General features: G+C 40.8%; 1 protein-coding gene across 2 annotated transcripts in view; it reads left to right on the top strand.

Moving 5' to 3' along the window:
• arhgap10 (Rho GTPase activating protein 10) overlaps positions 1 to 20,570 on the top strand; it is a 50,127-nt gene that overhangs the window by 776 nt on the left and 28,781 nt on the right. For both annotated transcript variants that reach the window (XM_083978920.1, XM_083978921.1), the window contains exons 2-10: positions 12,774 to 12,869; positions 13,240 to 13,301; positions 15,597 to 15,668; positions 15,841 to 15,942; positions 18,295 to 18,405; positions 18,572 to 18,676; positions 19,324 to 19,453; positions 19,871 to 19,977; positions 20,097 to 20,191. In XM_083978920.1, coding sequence (XP_083835046.1) covers positions 12,774 to 12,869; positions 13,240 to 13,301; positions 15,597 to 15,668; positions 15,841 to 15,942; positions 18,295 to 18,405; positions 18,572 to 18,676; positions 19,324 to 19,453; positions 19,871 to 19,977; positions 20,097 to 20,191 — 880 coding nt within the window. The remainder of the gene's footprint in view (positions 1 to 12,773; positions 12,870 to 13,239; positions 13,302 to 15,596; positions 15,669 to 15,840; positions 15,943 to 18,294; positions 18,406 to 18,571; positions 18,677 to 19,323; positions 19,454 to 19,870; positions 19,978 to 20,096; positions 20,192 to 20,570) is intronic.

Genomic DNA, 20,570 nt, shown 5'->3' on the forward strand with positions numbered 1-20,570 from the left:
ACCTAAAAGAACAAGAAAAGGTGTCAGGACATCAGCATTTGCCAATTTCCACCTGTAGTCACTGGGCAGGTATGAGCAGTAGAAAAGATAACAATATTAAAAGTTGTTTAAATATAAGAGGATAATAATGAAATGATGGCCATAGTATTTAAAAATAGACTGACAAAACAAACTGACAAAACAGGGAACAAGAGCGCCAAGTCATGAAGACACACACAGCACACACTCACTCTCTCTCACTCTCCCACACACTCAAACACAAGCACATACACAGATTACAGTCCATATTTGTATATTTGGTTGTTATGTCACAAATTAAACTGTCTCACAATAGCACAGACCCATGATCGCCAGATTAAGGTGTTTGTTTGTTTGTTTGTTGGTTTATTTCTGGAAAGTTTGAGAATTTCTTTCATTTGTTCTGATTTATAAAGGAAGGACAGCTGTTTGGGACTGAGTAAAAAAGTCTCCTTTACTTACTTTCATAAACTCCTGCACTATTTGCTCACAGTCACACACCTCAACTGGGTTAAAATGATTAGATTGTTATCGGTTTGAACTCTACCCTTGTGGGCTGGGCTGTTCACTGGGGATTGTAGGTGCTTACCCTCATTCGCCAGTCAGTCTCCACATTAAACAGCACATATAGTCACAACAGGAATACAGTGCTTTCAGTCTCGAAGGAAAATCCCTAAAACTCAGGGTGTCCCCGTTTTTCACTTTCACTCCCATGTGAATAGCTATAATGTGAAAGTGATACTCAGTTTTCTACACATTCAATTCAGTCATGTCAGTGCAGCGGTGTTGACAGGAAGGCTTCAGGCAGTGCAGCCGTGCACATGATGTTTTTTTTTGTTTTTCCTGTAAAAGGCTTACACCACTTACTTTCATACATGTTTCCATGCAGTTAGTCAGTTGCAGGCACCGAGGTATGTCTTTCATTTTGCCTTTAAGTACAACCTAAATTCTTGAAGGCAGCAACTCAGCAAGGTGCTGCTGAACTTTGTTCATGTTGACTTCACTACATTACTGTATGTCAGGCAAGTTCAGCAGACTTTTAGTGGCACATTTAGGGCTGGGAAACGATATAATCCTCCCATTTACTATTGTGTCATGTGCATATAATCAAACTGGAAAGAGTTGCAACTGTTAGTTGTTTTGATCTGTAATCATAAGCTATTTTTTTGTTAAGCTAAACTGGCAAATGCTCTTTAATTCAAGGACATTGCAATGGATAGATAAACTGATTTGTTGATTAATCAAGTAAGTAGTTTGCAGATTGATAATGCTAATAATTTTTTGTTAAGGACCTGATATTGTGTTACAATATTTTAAGTAGTAGTAGTATGTGTTGTTTACAGATGATTCTGATGTTATGCACTGCAACAGGGCCTGCATACAGTATATGATATGAAGTTGTTTTTGTTGTTGTTGGGTTCAGCCCTGGTTTAAGTCTTTATATAAATATCTTGAAGGAGTAATTGCTCAGTGATTTGATTCAACGTACAGACTCAAAAGGTCACGACAGGATTCACCTGCTTAGCGGTGACCTTTAGGCGTGCTGTTTCATTCAAGTGATTCATCAGCTATTTCAGATGTTGCACGCACTGTAAAACACCCTCACACTACTACTCCCCAAACCTCTGCCTTTGACACAAGGAGAGAAAACTGCATCGATTCAAGATGTTTACGCATGCGAGTGGACGCCCAGATTTTTCAGTGGAAGAGTCATTTGTCTTTCGTCAGTCGGCTCCTCTGCAGATTCAGTGTTGTGCTGCTGATATGAGTCGAACCATGCACACACATGCTGTCACCCTGGACAGCACATTACTGTGGTGCAGAGCTGTTATTTGCATACTTGCGGTCTGTTTTACCTGTTGGTTCGAGGAAGTCTCGCCGTTCTCCTTCTGACCTCCCTGAGAATGGGTTCACTGTGTCTTTGTCACACATCCCAAACTCTACATCCACCATTGTATGTGTAAATCCCAGGAGAGCAGGTGTTTTGTGAAGGTGTCAAAAAATGTATTTCTATTTCTAACTTCAAGTTAATCAGTAATTGAGCCCTCTGACGCTGTCCTCATGCTCAATATTTGTGCTTTATTTAATGCTGAAAATATTTGTCAACAGTCTGAAGCTAACTATTTTAATCATTGATTAGTCACTTTGATTATGTATTTCTTTATAATTATCAGGTAAAATAGTGGCGCAATTCAAAAAAAAAAATCTCTGTTTTCAGGCTTTTAGAGGAGAGGATTTCCAGATATATTTTGGTAAATTTACATAGAGTTTCTAGGAAAACTGCCACAGAGTGATGTGGTGAACTTTGATATTCACTGTTGCATGTCACTTTCTCGCTTCAGAGTGTGTCCAACATAGCAGTCTGTTAAACGTCATTACATCTGGTGCTGCCCTCTCACTTCATGAGAATATTTTGGAGGGACCCTGGTCATGCACTCCCATTGGGATCACTGCAAAAATCAGTTGAAGTTTCAGGAAGGAACTGATACGAGTGTCACGTTCATGCGGCTGACATTAATGAAGGGCCTCGTTTGCTCGTCCTCTGTCTGTCCCCTGTCTGCCAATGTCAAACGACTGTTTTACACACAGTGAGTCTGTTATCATAACGTGGCAACTCTACCTGCTCAGAGGAGCAGTAAAGCATTTCAAACGACATCAAAGTGATGCAGCAACATATTGGTGTGATATCGTTCCCATGGCCGAGCTCTACTAAATGTTACACGGTGGTGAAAAACAATACACTGCTGTTTACAAAGGGTGTTTCCTATGTTGATATTTCGTTTAGGGCATGGCTAATTTTTTTTATCCAAACTGAGTGGAGCAGCTGTCGGCTGTATGTGAGTGATAACACTCTTGTCACACAGAGTGTTGAGATGATTAGTTTGATTAATCAGCATCAAATTTAGGTTGGTTTTGTCAATTTTTGGCAACAAATATGACCAACTTTCTGACATTGTGATCTACAGATATTCAGCAGATTAATTGCCAATGATATGTTATACAGCCACACCTTTTGTTTTTCTTTTGATTAAAGCAAATCGTTATTATGATTGAATTATTTCTCATTTTATTCTCTAAACCCTTTCAACCCTTTTTTTCCCTTTCAAACCAGGATTGTGCCACACAAACTTAAAGGTCATTTCTGCAGTCTGTCTCTCTGTCCCCCAGACTTTATCCAAGCACAGTGGTATCATTAAGTACACAGTAAGTTTTAGCTATAGCTCAAGTATAAATAAGTTATAAAGTAACAGTGTGACTTTGTGTTAATTTACACTCTCGGGGAGGAGCTCTGAAGCTTAGCCCAGAGATTTACTCTGATTATCTCGTCTCAGGAGAATGTGACTGTGTGTTTGGTTCTGCACCGCATAGAGATCATAGAAAGTACTGTAGACCTCCATTTTTTTCCTTTTCAGTCTTCCCAGTGTGTGGTTCGCAGCTTTGAAGTGTAGATTATTTTCTCTAGATGAACTTGTGACAGTTGTTTTTGATGAGTGGTGTAGGTCTCGGGAAGGCCAAGCTGCGTAATCTTCTCTGTGCATCATCTGTCAGCTTCGCAATAAGATCCAACACTCAAGACGACTGTAAAAATGGTTGGTCAGGCATTATGTCATAAACACTGACAGACTTAGTCTTGTTTACAACTTCCATTAAAATGGATCCAGGAGTTATGAGATAAAGTGGTTGACTTTATGTTTGACCTCAGGGTGATCTGGTGCGGCGTGAAGACAATTGTTGATCTCCAAATCCAGCTCCATTCTCAGCCTTGTCAGTAACTCCCTCCACTCCTACAGCAGGGAGGATGTCCCTCTACGGAAAGTCCTTGGTTCGGAGAGGAAACTTTAAAGCGGGGCCCTGGGCCAGGGAGCCATGACATGGAAGTGCCCACTAGAGGAGCAACATGCAGATGTGCTTCTGTTTCAGAGGGCTTCCTCCACAGGAACTGTGTCCTGTCTGTACCCTCTCAACCACCCCTCGCTGTTATCCTCTCACAAATGTGTTGGTTTCTAGTTTGACGCAAAAAAAAAAAAAAAGTGTGAACTCTGTATTTTCTGGAGAGCTAATTGTTTGTGTGTCGTTGTCATTGCCTGTCAGCCAGCTTTATTAGTTTGACAGCGCTTGCATGTTCTGTTATTGCTGCAATCATCTGAGTGAGTTGCACAGGGGTCACTTAAAGTCACAGCCACAGCTGGACTTCCTCCGTATTGACCAATCGGCTCATAAAACTAAATGATTTGTATTTTTCCTTCTTCATTTTTGGTTCCCCTTTGAGAAAGCAGCCATGTGATGGTCTTTCTCTTGGCAGGCGGGGGTTTAAGAGTAGTCTTCTGCCATGGTGTGCTTTGGCTCACTGTTGCTCTCTGTAATCACATTACTGATGCTGCCAGAGAGCCACATCACAATCTTTCATTAAAATCGCATTAGCACAAGACGTGAAGTCATGTGGGAGGAACGCTTTTTCATGTCTCACTCCAGAAAGAACAAGGCTTGCTATAAAAGTGATTGTGTGTTATTGCATGCTGATAGGACGGTGCTTCTGAGGCTCCTTTTTTGGTGCAAGAAAATGTAAAGAACCAGTTGTTTTTCAGTTTGTGTTTTAATTGTGAAGCATAAGCACACTACCTGTACTACAGGTCATCAAATGGCCAATCAGAAAGTAAAAATGAATTACATGTGGCCCTAATCCTCTTCCATACATCCCTGGTCAATACTATTTAAAGGTAATGAATTTTGTGGACTGTGCCTTGCACCTCAGCTCCCGCTACTTTCTATAAAGTAGATCAGTGGTGTCCATGTCTGCTAAAGCCTCCAGTTTTGCGTGTAAGGATGTATTCAGATCTTTTCCAAATAGATATCAGTCAGTGTTGTTATCCACGCTTTTAACGATGGCACAGCCATCTTTTTTCCATAGCAGGAGAATAGGATCGTAAGACAGGAGCAGGAGTTCTGTAAATTCTATAATTGTTAAGACGCTTGTCTAATTTTTCAATCTCAGAATTGATAAAGAAAAAAAAAGTTGAAGTGCTTTTCACTGCATTAGGTCTGTAACCTTTCGGACGTGCGCTAAAATAACACTTTAATATCCATGATTAGCCATGGGGCCATTTTTGACAGGATACTGCTTAGTGCAGCTTCACCCTGCAGAATTGTTTTGAGGATCAGGAAGTCATGAATGAAGTCATGCTTGTTTTGAGGGCAGGGAGCCGGGGGGGAGGAGAGGGGCAGTGGGAGGGGACGGTGGGCAGGCTGTGTCGAGGGCAAAGGTGGGCGCTGAGTGTGGAGCGGGGACTCAGACTGGAAAAGATGGGAGAGTGGAACAGGAAGGACTGTGGAAAGGCACGGCATATAAACCCTGGCCTGCTCTTTGAGGGCCTGGACCAGGCAAGTTCTGACCCAAGTGGCACATTTGATGAGACTGTAGTAATCATAACAAACAGCACTCTGCCAGATGCCAATGAATACACTGTGGACATCTTCAGCGGCTGAACTTTGACATATACATACGTTCACTGTATTGTTTTGGGGAAAGTTTTCACAGACAGAACAGGCAATGTTAAATTTCCTGCCTTAAAACGTACAGTCGGTGAAACAAAGGTTCAGGATTTTGATGTAAATCATCCAACTTATTTTAAAAATACATATTTCGTACCTTTGAGAAGAACTATGCAGGATTTTTTCCGTGGCTATGCTACATTTTTTTTTAACCTTAATTAAAAAGCTTTGGAGTAATTGTGAAGGTTTAATACATGAGTCATAACATTGTGTATGTTATATAACATTATCCGCTGCTCCATGGATTGCTTTGTCGCTGGCTTCTTTTAAAACAAATGCACATGGCCAGGTGGAGGGTTAGCAAAACAGCGGAAAAGCGACCAGACTTGCATGGTTCCTCTTGAAATGTGCCACCCGCTAATACAGTTTTGTAGTTCCGAGGCTATGGCTGCAATATCACATCTACTGGGCATGTGCAGCCCGTGTAAACAGGAAGTAGATACTCTGCAGTTGAGTTGACTAGTTGCAAAAAAAAAAAACTCAACATGAAAAAGCATATACAGAAAATTTAACTGAACAACAGCTGCTAGCTGGCGAGTAACACTAGTCGAGGTTGATGAGACCCAATCAGGGAGGGTCACTGTTTTCAGAGGTCTCTCCATTTTCACCTGACCAGACTCCAATTCAGGGAGATTATAAACTAGAACTGGTCAAGCAGTGTTTCCAAATGTCTCCACCATAGAGGCTCTAATACTAGTGGACAGGAGTTGTTGGAAATTGGGATGTGTTTTAAGATAAAACAATATGTGGCGGCGTAGGCGTAGCCGACTGTAATTAGAGTAAACACACTAAATGCTTTGTTTGGACATTAATAATAAGTGACACATAAAAACATTCATAGATCTGTCTGTTGTTAAAATATTGATTGTCCTGTCAATGATCTACAGTATTACACCTGTTTTACTTTATTTACCTCTGCTGAAGTATTTATTTCTACACCTACACCAGCCTTGCGATTCAGAAACCTCCCCAGTGCATTATCTTTGTTTTTCTTCCCACCTCCTCCGAACAAGGGGGGGGGGCATTAATGTTTATGTCGCATAGTTAGGCGTTTCTCCCTGCTGCAGAAAAAAACCTGGCTTGCCCACCCGGAATAGATGTAAGGTGGGGTCTGTATGACTCAGACTCAGAATCCAGCAGACTGGGGTCTCTGGCTTTCTGCAGAGAAACTAGCCAAGTTTGACAGTTCCCAGGTTTGCTCTGAAATGCCTTGCTTTAAAAGGCAAAAAGCAGGAGAAGCCTTCGCCTTGGACTCTTGTGTGCCCCAGTGTGTGTGTGTGTGTGTGGTATTTCGAGCTTGTGATAGCTCTTTCCTTCAGGACAGCCGCTATCATTTCAATCTGTTCTGCAGACTTCTCATCTGACACTTTTGTTTACGGCACCACTGATTGTATCCCCACTGATGTATGCTGCTGAGACTTGAATCGACACAGAACAGGGACATGAAATGCCGCGGCTGTTTTTTTCCACCTCTGAATGTTGTCTGACATCTATTATTGCCGGAGCATCATGTAACCGGATAACATTCATTCTTCATGTTTTATGTAATGAAGTCCGCGCAGCTTGGCCTCATATATTCTCATATTAACTGTCCACCCTGCAGTGAGTTCAACATGCAAGAGGCCTGTGTAATCAGATTGTGGATGAGCATGATTAGTACTCCACGCTCACATATGGCTCTAATAAGGAGACTGCAAATCTATCTATTGACATCACTGTTCATGCACTACACACTAATTTTTCACAGTGATCTGGACCTTGAACTTGTCTTCGCTGAAGAACAGAGATGAAATGGTTACGGTTTCATGTTATAGTATACGGTAAAAAAAAAGAAAAAAAAGAAGAAAAAGCCAGATGGTTAGTATTGCTGTTTAAATGTGAGTTTGTTAGATGTCAGTCAGTGTCAGATAGTGAGTGTAAGCAGGTTTTTTAAGGCAAGCGTCTCTGCAAAAAAAGATAACTCACTTGATTTACACTACCAGATAATTTTGTTTTTTCTGTTCAGAGCATTGTCAAATGACTGAAGGGTGTGCACACACATGCAGAAGAGAAAAAGTGACGTGTTAGCCATTTAGCCTCTTTGGCTTTGACACTACGATCTGTGGGTTTTTGAAACTCGCCAGGGCTGCTTCTCACCCTTTCATCCTCACACAGTGCAGCCGCACTGTTGCTGGTTTAGTACAAGTGACTGGTGTGATTTCAGTGTGTTTGCTCTAAAAGATTGTGACAGCAAACTTCAATCTTCTTACATTTTGCCTTGTTCAGTGGGTGTGTCCACAGTCCCTGCTCCTCGCCTGTGACATAGATGTATTGGATATGTTATTGGATATGTTTTAATGTTCACTTATAATGATTTAAGGTTATTTTTCATTACACTTTACATTTAAAACACATTTTAACAATAGGTGAAGATAATCGCGATCATTTTTGTTACTAAAATCATGATATGAAGTCTTATCATTTCTTTTTTACTAAAGAGGGAATATGTACAGTATGTATAACTTACTGTACAAGTGAAGTCAAATATTCACCTTGATTATGTGATACCACAGTAAAACTCTTGAGGAATGCTTGAATGACATTGATTTTGTCACAGTGGCATCAGTTTGTCATTATCTTTTACAAGACAGTGACACTGGATACTGCCTGGACCTTATGTCAGACACAGTGTGTAGTGTGTTGAGGCTTTGTTAAGGTGTGTCAAGGTTCATTGTAATGTTGTCAAAACATGTTTTTACTATCAGGGGGAGCAGCTGACCTTTCCACTCTACCTTCATGTCAGGGATGATTTTGCAGTCGACCAACAAAAGCTCCATAAGGGTCACTCATTACCTGACAGGCTTAAATAATGCAGTTTCAGGTTGTGATCGATGATACTACTGCTACTATTACTGAAAATAACAATAGATTTGAAGAAAAACACATACCAGAGCTAAACCCTCATCCTTATCTGGTATGCAAGTGGAAAAAATGTTAAATGTTAAAAAAAAAAAAAAAAAAAAGATAATATTGCTAACAAAAGCCAAACAAAAGCAGAGCCAAAAACACTAAACTCAAGTGATTAAGACATGGTGTGAGAATGAAGTAAAACTATATACAACCTGTAAAACTGCTTTTCTATAAAAGGTTTCAAACAGGGGTTTAAAAAACAGCAGACTCGTCTTCCCCACGTTCCTCTGGCAGATTGCTTCAAAGCTTACAGGCTGAACACAAACCTGGTCACTCATAGTTTCAAGCCTGGCTCTACGGATCCCTAGCAGGGACAAGATTATCGAGTTACACCAGTTAAAGTACATAGTATATATTTTTTAAATGATGTCACTGAGGAGAGGTAAAGGGATGGGAAACAGCAAGAGGCCAAAGATCAAACCTTGAGCAGCAGAGCCATAATTGAAAAGCACCAGGGGCAGAGGAAGAAACATAAAAGATCCACTAGAGGCTTCAAGCATGTGTCTATAGGTAAACCCCCTATCCGTTTAAACCAATAGACATATAAGACTCTGGATCCGATGAAATATTATCCTGTCCTGCTAACTGGATATATACAGTACCACTTAAAAGACTAAAATTATAGTAGTTGTTGGTAGTGTGCACTGATATAGGATAGTTTGTGTTGTCTGCAGTGATTTCAGGCATCACAAATTGAGGCCTGTCGACTAGACTGGCGTAACCAGACTCACCTTTTATGGACTTGAACACCCTGGTCAGGATCCTATGTGTCTGTGTGGCTTAGATTCCCCTCCAGATTTACAGTCACGTCAAAGAAAATTGCTACGTTCAGCATAAAGTCTCTGCAACATAACTAATGGCCACACACACAGGCTTTATTTTGAAAAAAAAAAAAAAAAAGCACCGTCCTTAAAGCCATACTTAAATGCAACAGTTCAGCGGGTTGTGTTTACATCAGCTAGAAGTCGCGTCCGTGTGACAGAAATAATATGGCCCAAAAAAGTGAAAAGCTTTTAGTGTGTTCGTAATATGAGCTCCAAATTTATTCGCTCTGGTTCACACAAGTTTATTATATAAGTTTTCCACTCTAAACTGTTGTCTAATAAATTCATATAACTGATTATAAGCTGACAATAAAAAAGACATCCCACAATACTTGTCTCTCACATCCCTCTAACCTCATTAAATACTGTCTTTAAAGAGGTGCCTGAGTCAGAGGATCTGACACTGCTGCTATTGTTTTGCCTTTTAACGTTGCTAATGCAGTGGCTCTTTTTTTTTCTTTCTTTTTTTTTTAAATACCATTTCCTGGTGTCTGAGTAAAGGACAAACACAGAGTGTCACTTGTCTTGATTAATGAGCCAAAGTGTCTGTGTAGTGTCTTGGAGAAGTTCATGAGCCAAGAAATGAGCTATTAGCCATTAGTCCTTTTGTTTTTCTTACTGTCATTAGAGCATATTCGCCGAACCCTGACTTGTAAGTTTGCTTGCGAGACAGCTTGTTTTTTGTATGTGCTTATTCATTTCTTGAGGACAACAACAACAATTGCCTCACCTACAAGAAAAGAACCAACATTTCCTCTGGGTGCTATAGAAAGACCCACTCAAAGAACAAACAATTGTAAATGCTGTAGTACACAAGCTGCCCCATTGTCTGGTGTGAATCTCTGGGCTTCCTGTAGTTCGACAGCTCAGACAAATTGGCCGAAGGAATCGACCACACGTGTTTTGTTTGACCCATATTTTTGTGTGCTTTGGCATTGTATGGATTTAAGATTGAGCTAAAGAGCAGCCTGCCGTGGATTTCAAACTGTTTGAAATAAACTATTGAGGCAGAAGCTATCTTTGTTCCAGGCTTAGGCAGGCACTGTCCAACACCTCTCACGTGTTTGGGCTTTTGGGCCCCGGTGTAGATTTAATCCATAGCATGTGTACACACACAGCTCAGCGGGCCTGGGGTGAGGAAGCAGCAGGGTAGCCACGGGTAGAGACGAAACAAAACAGCTCAAATACATGAATTGGAAAAGTGAGAGTGTTCAATTGTTGTTTTGTAGTTGCTGTTACGTCTTAAACAAAATGGACTTAATTAGCAAAGATCAGAGTATTTAGTGATGTCATTAACTTCAGAGGTTTTTTCCCTTGGGAGAATCTTGGGTGGCTTCTGCTGCCTTTACCAGAGCCTGAGTCAGCAAAAATAAAACCTATTTTGGGGGGTCACGGTCACGGATACTGTAGCCTTGATCATGTTACTGCCACTTCCCTTTAAATACTGTTTGAGATCATTGTGGCATAATACCCCCCACCCCCTCACCCCACCAGACACCCTACTTTTTCCTGTCTGTTTTCACTGTGTGTTATCAAACTGCAACAAAAAATTGTAATATTAAAAAGCAATATATGATATAAAGAACTTTGTATTAGATAAAAGTCCTGAAAGTTTTGTGGCAGGTGAAAAAACAAAGAATCAGGATGATATGCAAGTGGATTGCTGATAAAAGCTGAAAATACCTTTTTTGGGCTTGTAGCAGGAAAAGTCCAGGTGCAACTAATAAGGACTAACGAATACCCAGGAAGCTCAGTCAGTGAAGCTGCATGGCCTCTGGAGCCACTATTAATGTTATTAACCCCACCTGGGATGCATTGAGAAGAAGACTGCTGTGAAGAATACATGATTCATATCAGAAATAATTCATCTGGTCTAAGTGTATCTTATCATGTTGACATGACTCAACTTAGCATGTTGTATGACTATAGGATCTTATGTTTACCATGTAACAATTTGTAAACATCAATTTGAGCACTGATGCATATTGCTCATTAACTCTGTGAATAAGTAGCATTAGTTGCAGCTATTTGTGTTGTTGCAGTTGTAGTTTCTCAGAGCATTCCTAGCGCTCTGTTCAATGGTGTAGCTCATTTTATTGTTCCCTATAGAGTCCCAGCTATCTGCCAAAGCTAATGGCACTGCTCCTCAGTATACTGCTCGTAGCCGCAGTCTTAAAATACCCCCGCTGCATTCTGTCATGTTTCCCGAGGGGACTGTCACGGGTCAGAGATCCCACCTCAGGGAATCTCCTCGCTGTTTAGAAATAGATTTCGTTTGCTGTGTTTTTACTGGTGTGCAGCGTCGTTGTGGTGCGCCGACTTCCAACACATTTATTCACCTCTCACAATGTCAAAACCATCCAGGAGCATTTATTTAGTTTAGTGCAGAGTTTACACTGGTGTGTGTGTGCGTGTGCTCTCTGAAGTTTGGTGAGTCAGTTGTTAGGCTTGTTGTCATTTATTCAAGAGGTTAATAGTAAAAGGAGTCAATGAATCTGTTTTGTATTTTGTTCTAAGCTCCACTGCAGGCTTGGGCCTTTTCTTTTTTTCTTTTTCTTTTTGAATTTCAAAAACCCATTTCATATTGATATTGATGATATTGCTTGGGAAAGTCCTTTTGAATTGGGCTTTGTTTAGGCTGTTGAATTTGCGTAACTGTTGCATGTTTTATATATTGCCACCTATGCATGCAACACATTTGTACTTACATATGATGCGACATATCACACCTGCATAGCCACAGAATATGTGGTTGTTGGAAACGAATATCTGTAGCTTTTTATTTTTGCATAAGCCTTACAGTAGCACGTCAGTCTTGTTGCTGATGACTTGCTACTTTTATGGGTGGGGTGTACTCAAACCTTATGAATAGATAATATTGCATTGCTTTACATAACATTGCTGCTGTTAAATCAGCTGAAAGAAAGATAGATAGATAGAAAGATAAGTATCATATATCTTGAAAATAAAGAAATAGATTTTTTACTTCTAGTGAGCAAATCTTGGGTCAAACAACTTTTTTCTAGGGCTATTCAGGGTCATGGTTAAACGCAACACTATAGTAACACTATACTGTTGCTATCTTTATTCAAATGAATAAATAAACAAACACCGGTAATACTACTGTTTCTTTTCTCTTTAGTAATCTTAGCTATGACTTGCATCGTCTTAATTTGTGACACCTGTTGTCCTGCAAGGCGTGGGGTTTGGTGTTAAACAGGATGTAACAGACAGGATGTTTGCAAAGTGGTTAACTGTGTAATGCACCAGGGCTCAAGACAGCTGATATGATGTCACCATTGAACAAATTGTTGAGAAAGTAGTAACTTCAATGAAATGCTTCTTTGAAAACATTCATAATTATTTTTAGTCTTCTGCCTCTTTTTAAATTCACTGCTTCAAATTAGTTTTGTATTTCAATTTGTCTTTCAGAACTTGGGATGGCACAGCGGAAGTTCGCCCAGTGCCTGGGAGAATTTCAGTTTGAGTACATCGGAGATGCAAAGACCGATGACGAGAAATGTATTGGTAAGTGTGGGTTTGTGTCATCGCATGATGGAAACTAACCACTGGGTTTGTTACCACCAAACAGACATGCACTGTAAATGTTTGTTTACAGTTCTCTCTCTACCAGCAAATTAAGAGCAGTTTGTGGTGAGCATCTGTGGTGGGAACAGCTGATAAACATAATGTGTGTGTGTGTGTGTGTGTGTGTGTGTGTGTGTGTGTGTGTGTGTGTGTGTGTGTGTGTGTGTGTGTGTGTGTGTGTGTGTGTGTGTGTGTGTGTGTGTGTGTGTGTGTGTGTGTGTGTGTGTGTGTGTGTGTGTGTGTGAGACAGAGTAAAACAGAGGGATTTGATTTATTATGTGTTTTATGTGATTTCCTTTTTTCCCTACAGATGAGTCTTTGCGAGAGTTTTCCATGTTCCTGAAAAACTTGGAAGACCAAAGAGAGCTGATGGTGAGAACAACCAGTCAGAGAACCTGCTGGAAAGCCAGGAAAAATACCTGTGTGTGTGTGTGTGCATGTGCTGTATTACACTTGAATTGTTTAACTGTCTGTATGGGTGTACTACTGTGCTTATTTCCAACCAACCCACACCTATTACTGCCCATATTTGGTACTTGCATCTATTATTGTCTGCCTCTGTCATCCACCAGAGATCCGGACAGGCACTCATAATATAATTTCCTCCGGTTGTACAGTACAGACACAGCAGCATCCAGCAGGCAGAGCAAACCAGATTCCCTGTGGGTGTATGAGCATTGATCATGTTTGAACGGTTCCTCCCTTTGTGACTGTCTAAGGGTCACTGTCACACAGCACCTGCCAAGGAGTGGCTGCAGGGATCACTGGAGTGCACATCCACATAATTACACCCCAAGCTTTAAATACCAAGACCGATTGCATAACCTACTACCTGTGACACATCCAGCTCACTCAGAGATACCACCACCAAACTTAAAGCAGAAGTAAGTGGTCCGGTCGTTTTCGCTAATGCTGCGTTCCAGGCAGGCTTTTGAAATCGTAAATTACAGCTTCAAGTCACAACTTACGACTTTGTAGCGTTTCAGGCAACCCACTCGTGTTTTTCCGACCTGTTTTACCGGTGAAAGTCACTCTAACGGCCACTCGTAACTTCCGACCGGTGAACTCGTACCAGATCGAACTGGTACCACTTCACGGTCGGAAAAATACGAGTTTCCTTGAACGCACCATAACAGTCCTCGTCCCTACGTCACCACATTCACGGCGTTCCTTGGCTGCACACACAGCCCTGCATGCCGTTCTCTCTCCTCATTGGATAAAAACTGTAGGATACGATAAATGTTTTCTCTTCGGCTCAGAGCAGAGCAGAGGGACTGAGAGACCCGTGTTTCAGTCCAAACACTCTATGTAAGTGATTGCTGTCGGAAGATATAACTATTTAAGACTTATATTAACACAAATATATCACTTACTTCTGCTTTAACTTTTGCATCAGGCAGTGTTAAAGTTGCTCATTTATAAAGCAAAAGAAAACACAAACAGAATATGAATATGAAGGAAGTTACAATGGACACCAGGGTGCTGGTTTCATAAGGACAGACTTTGACTGTGGCAGATGTATATACTGTATAATTATATAAAGGAAAATTCAGTAAAGTGAAACAAGATCTACTGTACTACCACTACTACTACCACTAATAATAATAATGTCAGCAAACCACAAATTGTGAGCCATGTTTTACTGTTTTCTGTTGTTGAGGTTATCTGCTAGATTATTACCATGGAAACATTGGTCTTTGGCCTGAGTTAGGGTGGGAGTAAGGTACAGTATCTCATGTTTTTATCTTGAAATGAGTTAGTCTTTATTTTTGTGCAACAGTCTGACTTACACTAGAATAATCCATGAGCAAAATCAAGACTGGACCGAACTGACTGAACACCACAGATCAATGAAATGAAATGTCTTTGTGAAACCAGGCCCTGATTTTTAAGTGTGTCACACTAACTGCTGCTTGTGTCACACTATGTGCTACACTGTGGTCTTAGAAAAGGAGCACTGTCTAACCCTGTGGTTTGTTTGTTTGCGACCACTGTATATATTAATGTAATAGATGACACAATTACATACCACAGTGCCTAATCAAAATGTTTCTTTTGGTTTAAGTGTAAGATTAGACGGTCTGTGAAAGTTTGCTGAAAATTATTTCAAAAGCAGCTTGTCTAAATGTCCTCTTGGGGGATGAACATTTTATGGAGGTTGTGACTTTTTATAAACAGCCACGCTCTTGTAATGTCTGTCTGCACTCTGCAGTGTCTGAGGTTAGGGAGTGGGCATCATTAGATGACTGTCTCAGCAGCACCAGGCTCAGACCGTAATGGTGAAGGCACTGCTCAGCACAGTGGGATGACATCACAGTGCAAAGCAGGGAGAAGTAGGGTGAGCGTACAGGCACAGGCATGTCCTGCAGTCAGCAGAGCAGAAGCAATGGAGGAATGGGAAAAAAATGCATTGACTTCATCAGTTAATGGAAGGCAAAAACACAAACAAACACCTTGTTGTGTTATGTAATTTAGATTATCAACACTAGCAGGGCATCAATCAGAAGGCAGCACCTCTAGAAGAAGGGAAACTGGATACAGCCGCTGCTCTTCCCTGGAAACAACAAATATTAAAGCCTGGAAATGATGTGTTGTATGAAATATTTATCAATTTTGTCAGTGAGTTGAGCATTTACTACATGTGATATGATTTCTGTCTTTGACTAGATGCGAAACATCACAGAAACTTTAATGAAACCCCTTGAGAAGTTCAGGAAAGATCATCTTGGTGTAGTGAGGGTAATGTATCATGGTTTATTTCCACTACTGAAAATGTTGTGTAACTCTTGCATGCTAAAAATGACATATTTTTTCAGGTCACTGCTAATAGCATATGAACTGTATTACTATTACACTAATCTAGTATTTTATTTTTCCAATATGCCTCTCCCCCTGACACCATTTTCTTAAGGCGGAAAGAAAGAAGTATGAGAAAGAGACTGAGAAGTACTACAGCTCTCTGGAAAAGCTTCTGAATTTGTCAGCAAAGAAGAAAGAGCCGCAGCTACAAGAGGTATTTATCCCTGTCTGAGTAGATCTGTACAACAAAAATGGAAACGGACATTTTGTTTAGTTAGAGAATCTCTGTTTTGGTTTTTGTCTTCGGTGCCACGGGGGGAAGAGTCTTGCTGCAAAGCCTGTTTGACCATGTGAGTTTCCACTGACGTGCCTCGCAGCAACAGTTTTCCTGGCTGGTTTGGAAAGGAAATGTGTGCTCACTTGTACTGTACTCCCAAGGTCAACCCTGGTTGCCGTAGCTCGTCTAAAAACCCATGCTATGCTGCAGTACCAAAATTGATATTAAAAAAAAAAAAAAATTAAATTGTGGAGAATTTTGGCACACTTGTTCTGAACAATGTTTCTTTTCTTTGTTCCATGTAGCCATGTAAGGCTAACCATACGTTGTATACACTGAGCAGAGAGGACACTTGAAACTTGTTGACATTATGAATGCAGCCCGCTCAGTCTGTTCACAAGGGTCTGTGGTACCAACACAGATTGCTGCCAGACCTGAATAAATAGACCCACTGATATGTTCGCAGCCACGGAGTCATGAACTTCATCAACACTGCATCAGTTGTTTTAGTCGGCTCAGAGAACAGTAGCATGTGTTATGAAAAGCAGTTTATGAACTTTGAAGATATATCACTTCTTACTCTTAAAGATGCTTTACTGAAGTCTGTTCACACAAGGCTGCACAGTAACACCTCTATGGTATATACATAATTCAGTTATTGTTGCGTAGCATATAATGTTAATCTGTTCTTAACATATTCGAGCATTGCTACATGGGAATTTCTAGATGCAGACTGTTTATCCTGGTTGGTTACAGACAGAGCTTAACTCCATACCTTCACTGTCATGCTCCCTTTTTTGTCTGGATTTAGAAGACTCCAAATTGCCCAAAGGCGTGAGTTTGAGTTTGTCTGTACATGTTGGTGCTGCGGAAACCTCACCACCGTGTTGCAAAGGACAGGCATGGATGGATTATAGCAATATTATGAATTCTACTATTACTACTTGTGCCTGAAGCAGTTTTCTTTCTTTTTTTTTTAAAAATGTTTGTGATGATCTAGGCACCGGCAAGCCAGAGGCAAATTGTCTTTAAGGTTCTCCCTCCCATTTCCATCAACATGATCTCTCAGTAATGTCTTGACAGAACTTCTTCAAATGTTGCACATACTTGAACTCGGAAAAGACTTTTAGCCATTACCAAAATTGTTGATATTCAATATGAGTCTGGATAAAGAAGAATGTAATCTGAAACTAGATGGAGTAGCAGAGGGGAGATGTGGTAATTCCAGTTTCGTTGTTTGTTTTGAAAACCAGCAGCTCATTACTTTTGCAAGAGCCAAAATGCATGATGCCACAAGTTTAGGTTAAGCTCTACCTGTTAAAGCAGAAGTAAGCGATCCGGTCGTTTTGGCTAACTTCCTGTCAGCCGATGGAGTTAGCAGTCCCCGCCCTCGTCATGGATCTATTGGTCCTCGTCCCTACGTCACCACATTCACGCGCATCCCTTGGCTGCACACACAGAGAGGACCGCCCCTTTATGCCGTTCTCTCTCCTCATTGGATAAATGTTGTAGGATACAAGGAAAGTTTTCTCCTCGGCTTACAGCAGAGCAGAGTGACTGACAGACCCGTGTTTCACACCAAACACTCTATATAAGTGATTGCTGTCGGAAGATATAACTATTTAAGACTTATATTAACACAAATATTGCGCTTACTTCTGCTTTAATGTTAGGTCCCCACAAGGATAGCTGTCCAAACATCTGTCTTTTATTTTTTTCCTTTATTATAGTAAATGTATTTCACGTATTTTCTTAGCAATCACTCAAAGCATTTAACACTACAAGCCACATTCACATAGCTATACATACTCTTCTACCTCACACACACACACACACACACACACACACACACACACACACACACACACACACACACACACACACACACACACACACACACACACACACACACACTCACACACTCACATCCCAATGCAGTGTCTCGCGTTGACGCACGCACATGGAGGAGCCGAGAATCAAACAACTGACCCTCCAATTAGTGGACGACCTGCTTCACATCCTGAGCCACAGAGCAGGCGGTTGTGGCTTGGACTCAGTGTTGAGAGTCAAAGGTTAGAAGGTGTTACATGTTGTTGAGTTTATACACCAATCTGAGACCAACATCTTATTTTGAAACTACCGTATATAAAGAACTTCCGAACAGCTTCTTTCAGATTTTGAAGCCATACTTAGAAAAACCGCATTCTCATCATGATGTTTCTTTACTTTTGCTTCCATGCATCTGTCTGTCACTATAATCATCATGCTGTGTGTTCTCTCCCTCTTCAGGCAGACGGCCAGGTGGAAACCATGAGGCAGCACTTTCAGGAGGAGTCACTGGACTATGTGTGCAAACTGCAAGAGATCCAAGAGAGAAAGAAGTTTGAGTGTGTGGAGCCAGTGAGTGACTGTATATAGGACATATCACATGGGCTTAAGTTTCTGTTTACTCCAAACTGACAAAACAGTGATCTCTTGTCACTTTGCCATAGTGTTGTAGTGTGCAGTTTCTCTTTCACCTGCCAACCGTTTTGAATGAACATGTCAACTCTGTTTCTTCTTTTAGATGCTGGCCTTCTTTCAGACCGTCTTCACATTTTACCACCAGGGCTACGAGCTTGCCAAGGACTTTGATCATTATAAAAGAGCACTGCAGATCAATATTCAGAATGTAAGAAACATTAGTGTGTCATTTGGGCAAGCCTGATTCTAAACTTAAGAAAAAATGCTATACTAGTGGGTTCTTGTTCTGTTCTAACAACAGAAAAAAGGCTGAATGAATATGAAATGAATATGACCACTTAGAATCAGAAAGACCCTTAAACAAGAGGAAGAAGAAAACCTTTATGTTCTGCTTTCTGGCTTTCTGGTCAGGTTCTTGTGGCTAATCTCATAGAAAATCATTCCCTTCTCACCACAGTTACTGAAGCTAAAAACAGTGCATAATGGGCCATCGGAGTCATCTGTCTGTCGGATGCCAGTCCAATATTTACTTGCTTTTTTGTCTCGAGTTGGCTACCAAAGTTCTGGCTCTCCTTCATGTTGTATTTTCTGCAGCCACTTGTTAACTTTATAGCTCCTCCAATTTGGTGTCTCCAATTCTCCAGTGCCATTGGAGACACAGATCTGTTTCAGTCTTAGTTTTAGATCACTACCAACCATTCAGCCAGTTTTACAGATACTGTAAAACGGTTTTCAGTGGAAGCTCATCAGTGTTGATTTGGAAAAAAAACTCTAATCAGTGTGTAGTCATCATACTTAAACCACCGAGTGTCAACAAGTGGGTGAAATGTGCATTTGTTTCTTTTTCCCTCCCAGACTAGGAATCGGTTTGAGGGTGCACGGTCAGAGGTGTACGAGCTGATGAAGAGGATCAGGGAGACACCCCAAGAATACAGGCAGACCAGCCCCATCAGCTTCGAAGGCTACCTCTATGTACAGGAAAAACGTAAGACCTAGATTGTGTGGTTTAAATGTGTTTTACTATAAGCTTTAATGTTCTACCTATTCATAGCTTACAGAGTAGTGAGGGAACACGTGTAATGCAGGAAATACATGACAGCCTTATGACTCTGTATAATCAGGGATGTAACCTGAAACTAGTGTGACAGTAGCAGAAGATACAACCACGAGGTGGTAATTGTAGTTTTTTATTGTCTTCATTCTGGCACAGCATTGTCCAGAGTCAAATTGCTGACTACTATGTATTCTTTCACTCTGTGCCCTCACAACGACATATGTCAGGAATAATGTTTATATTGACCTGTGAAATCTTTTCTTTTTCCTGGAGAAGCAAACATAATCATTATCTTTCAAATACTGTCAAATTCCTGTGCCACATCTGTGTCTTGTCTTGTTTTTCTAGGACCGCCTCCCTTTGGTTCCAGTTGGGTCAAACGCTACTGCACATTCGTCAAAGAGCAGAAGATCCTGCACATGGTGACTTTTGACCACAGATCTGGAGGGAAGATTGTGAGTAGCACAGTTTTTATGATTTCAGCCACGACCATAACGCAATCTTTCTTCTTCTTTTATTACTACTGCATTCTGAATAGTAAAACGTATTCATTTATTATTGTTTTTATTTTCAGGGTGAGACCGAGTCTGTCACGCTCAAGTCCTGTGTTCGCAAAACAACTGACATGTTGGACCGGAGGTTCTGCTTAGACCTCGACATAACTGATCGGTACATTACCACCTCACACTGATTTCTGAAATACTATGGTGACATTATGCTTCTAGGTGCATCATTTTACAGTGTCAAAAGTGAGCCTCCATAGCAGCCCCAGAGGACACAGATGTTCTGCTGTGATATTCCACAGCTTTGCTAGAGATCCGAACACGCACACACACTTGCTCTTTGTTGCCCTGTATTTTGGACAGTGGTGGGTGGGACAGTAGGATTTGTCTTGGAGGACTGCCCTCACTTAGCTGGAAGGATTTGTCACACCGTGCTGTTCCCTTCTGTAATAGATATCTCATTTTGTCACACAACTTAACTCTGCCCTGCCCCTTTTCTGTAGTATTAATAGAAAAGCAATACAACCAGATTTAGGATTGAAATT

The sequence above is a fragment of the Trachurus trachurus genome (assembly GCF_905171665.1).
Source record: "Trachurus trachurus genome assembly, chromosome: 1".
NCBI classification, from domain to species: domain Eukaryota; kingdom Metazoa; phylum Chordata; class Actinopteri; order Carangiformes; family Carangidae; genus Trachurus; species Trachurus trachurus.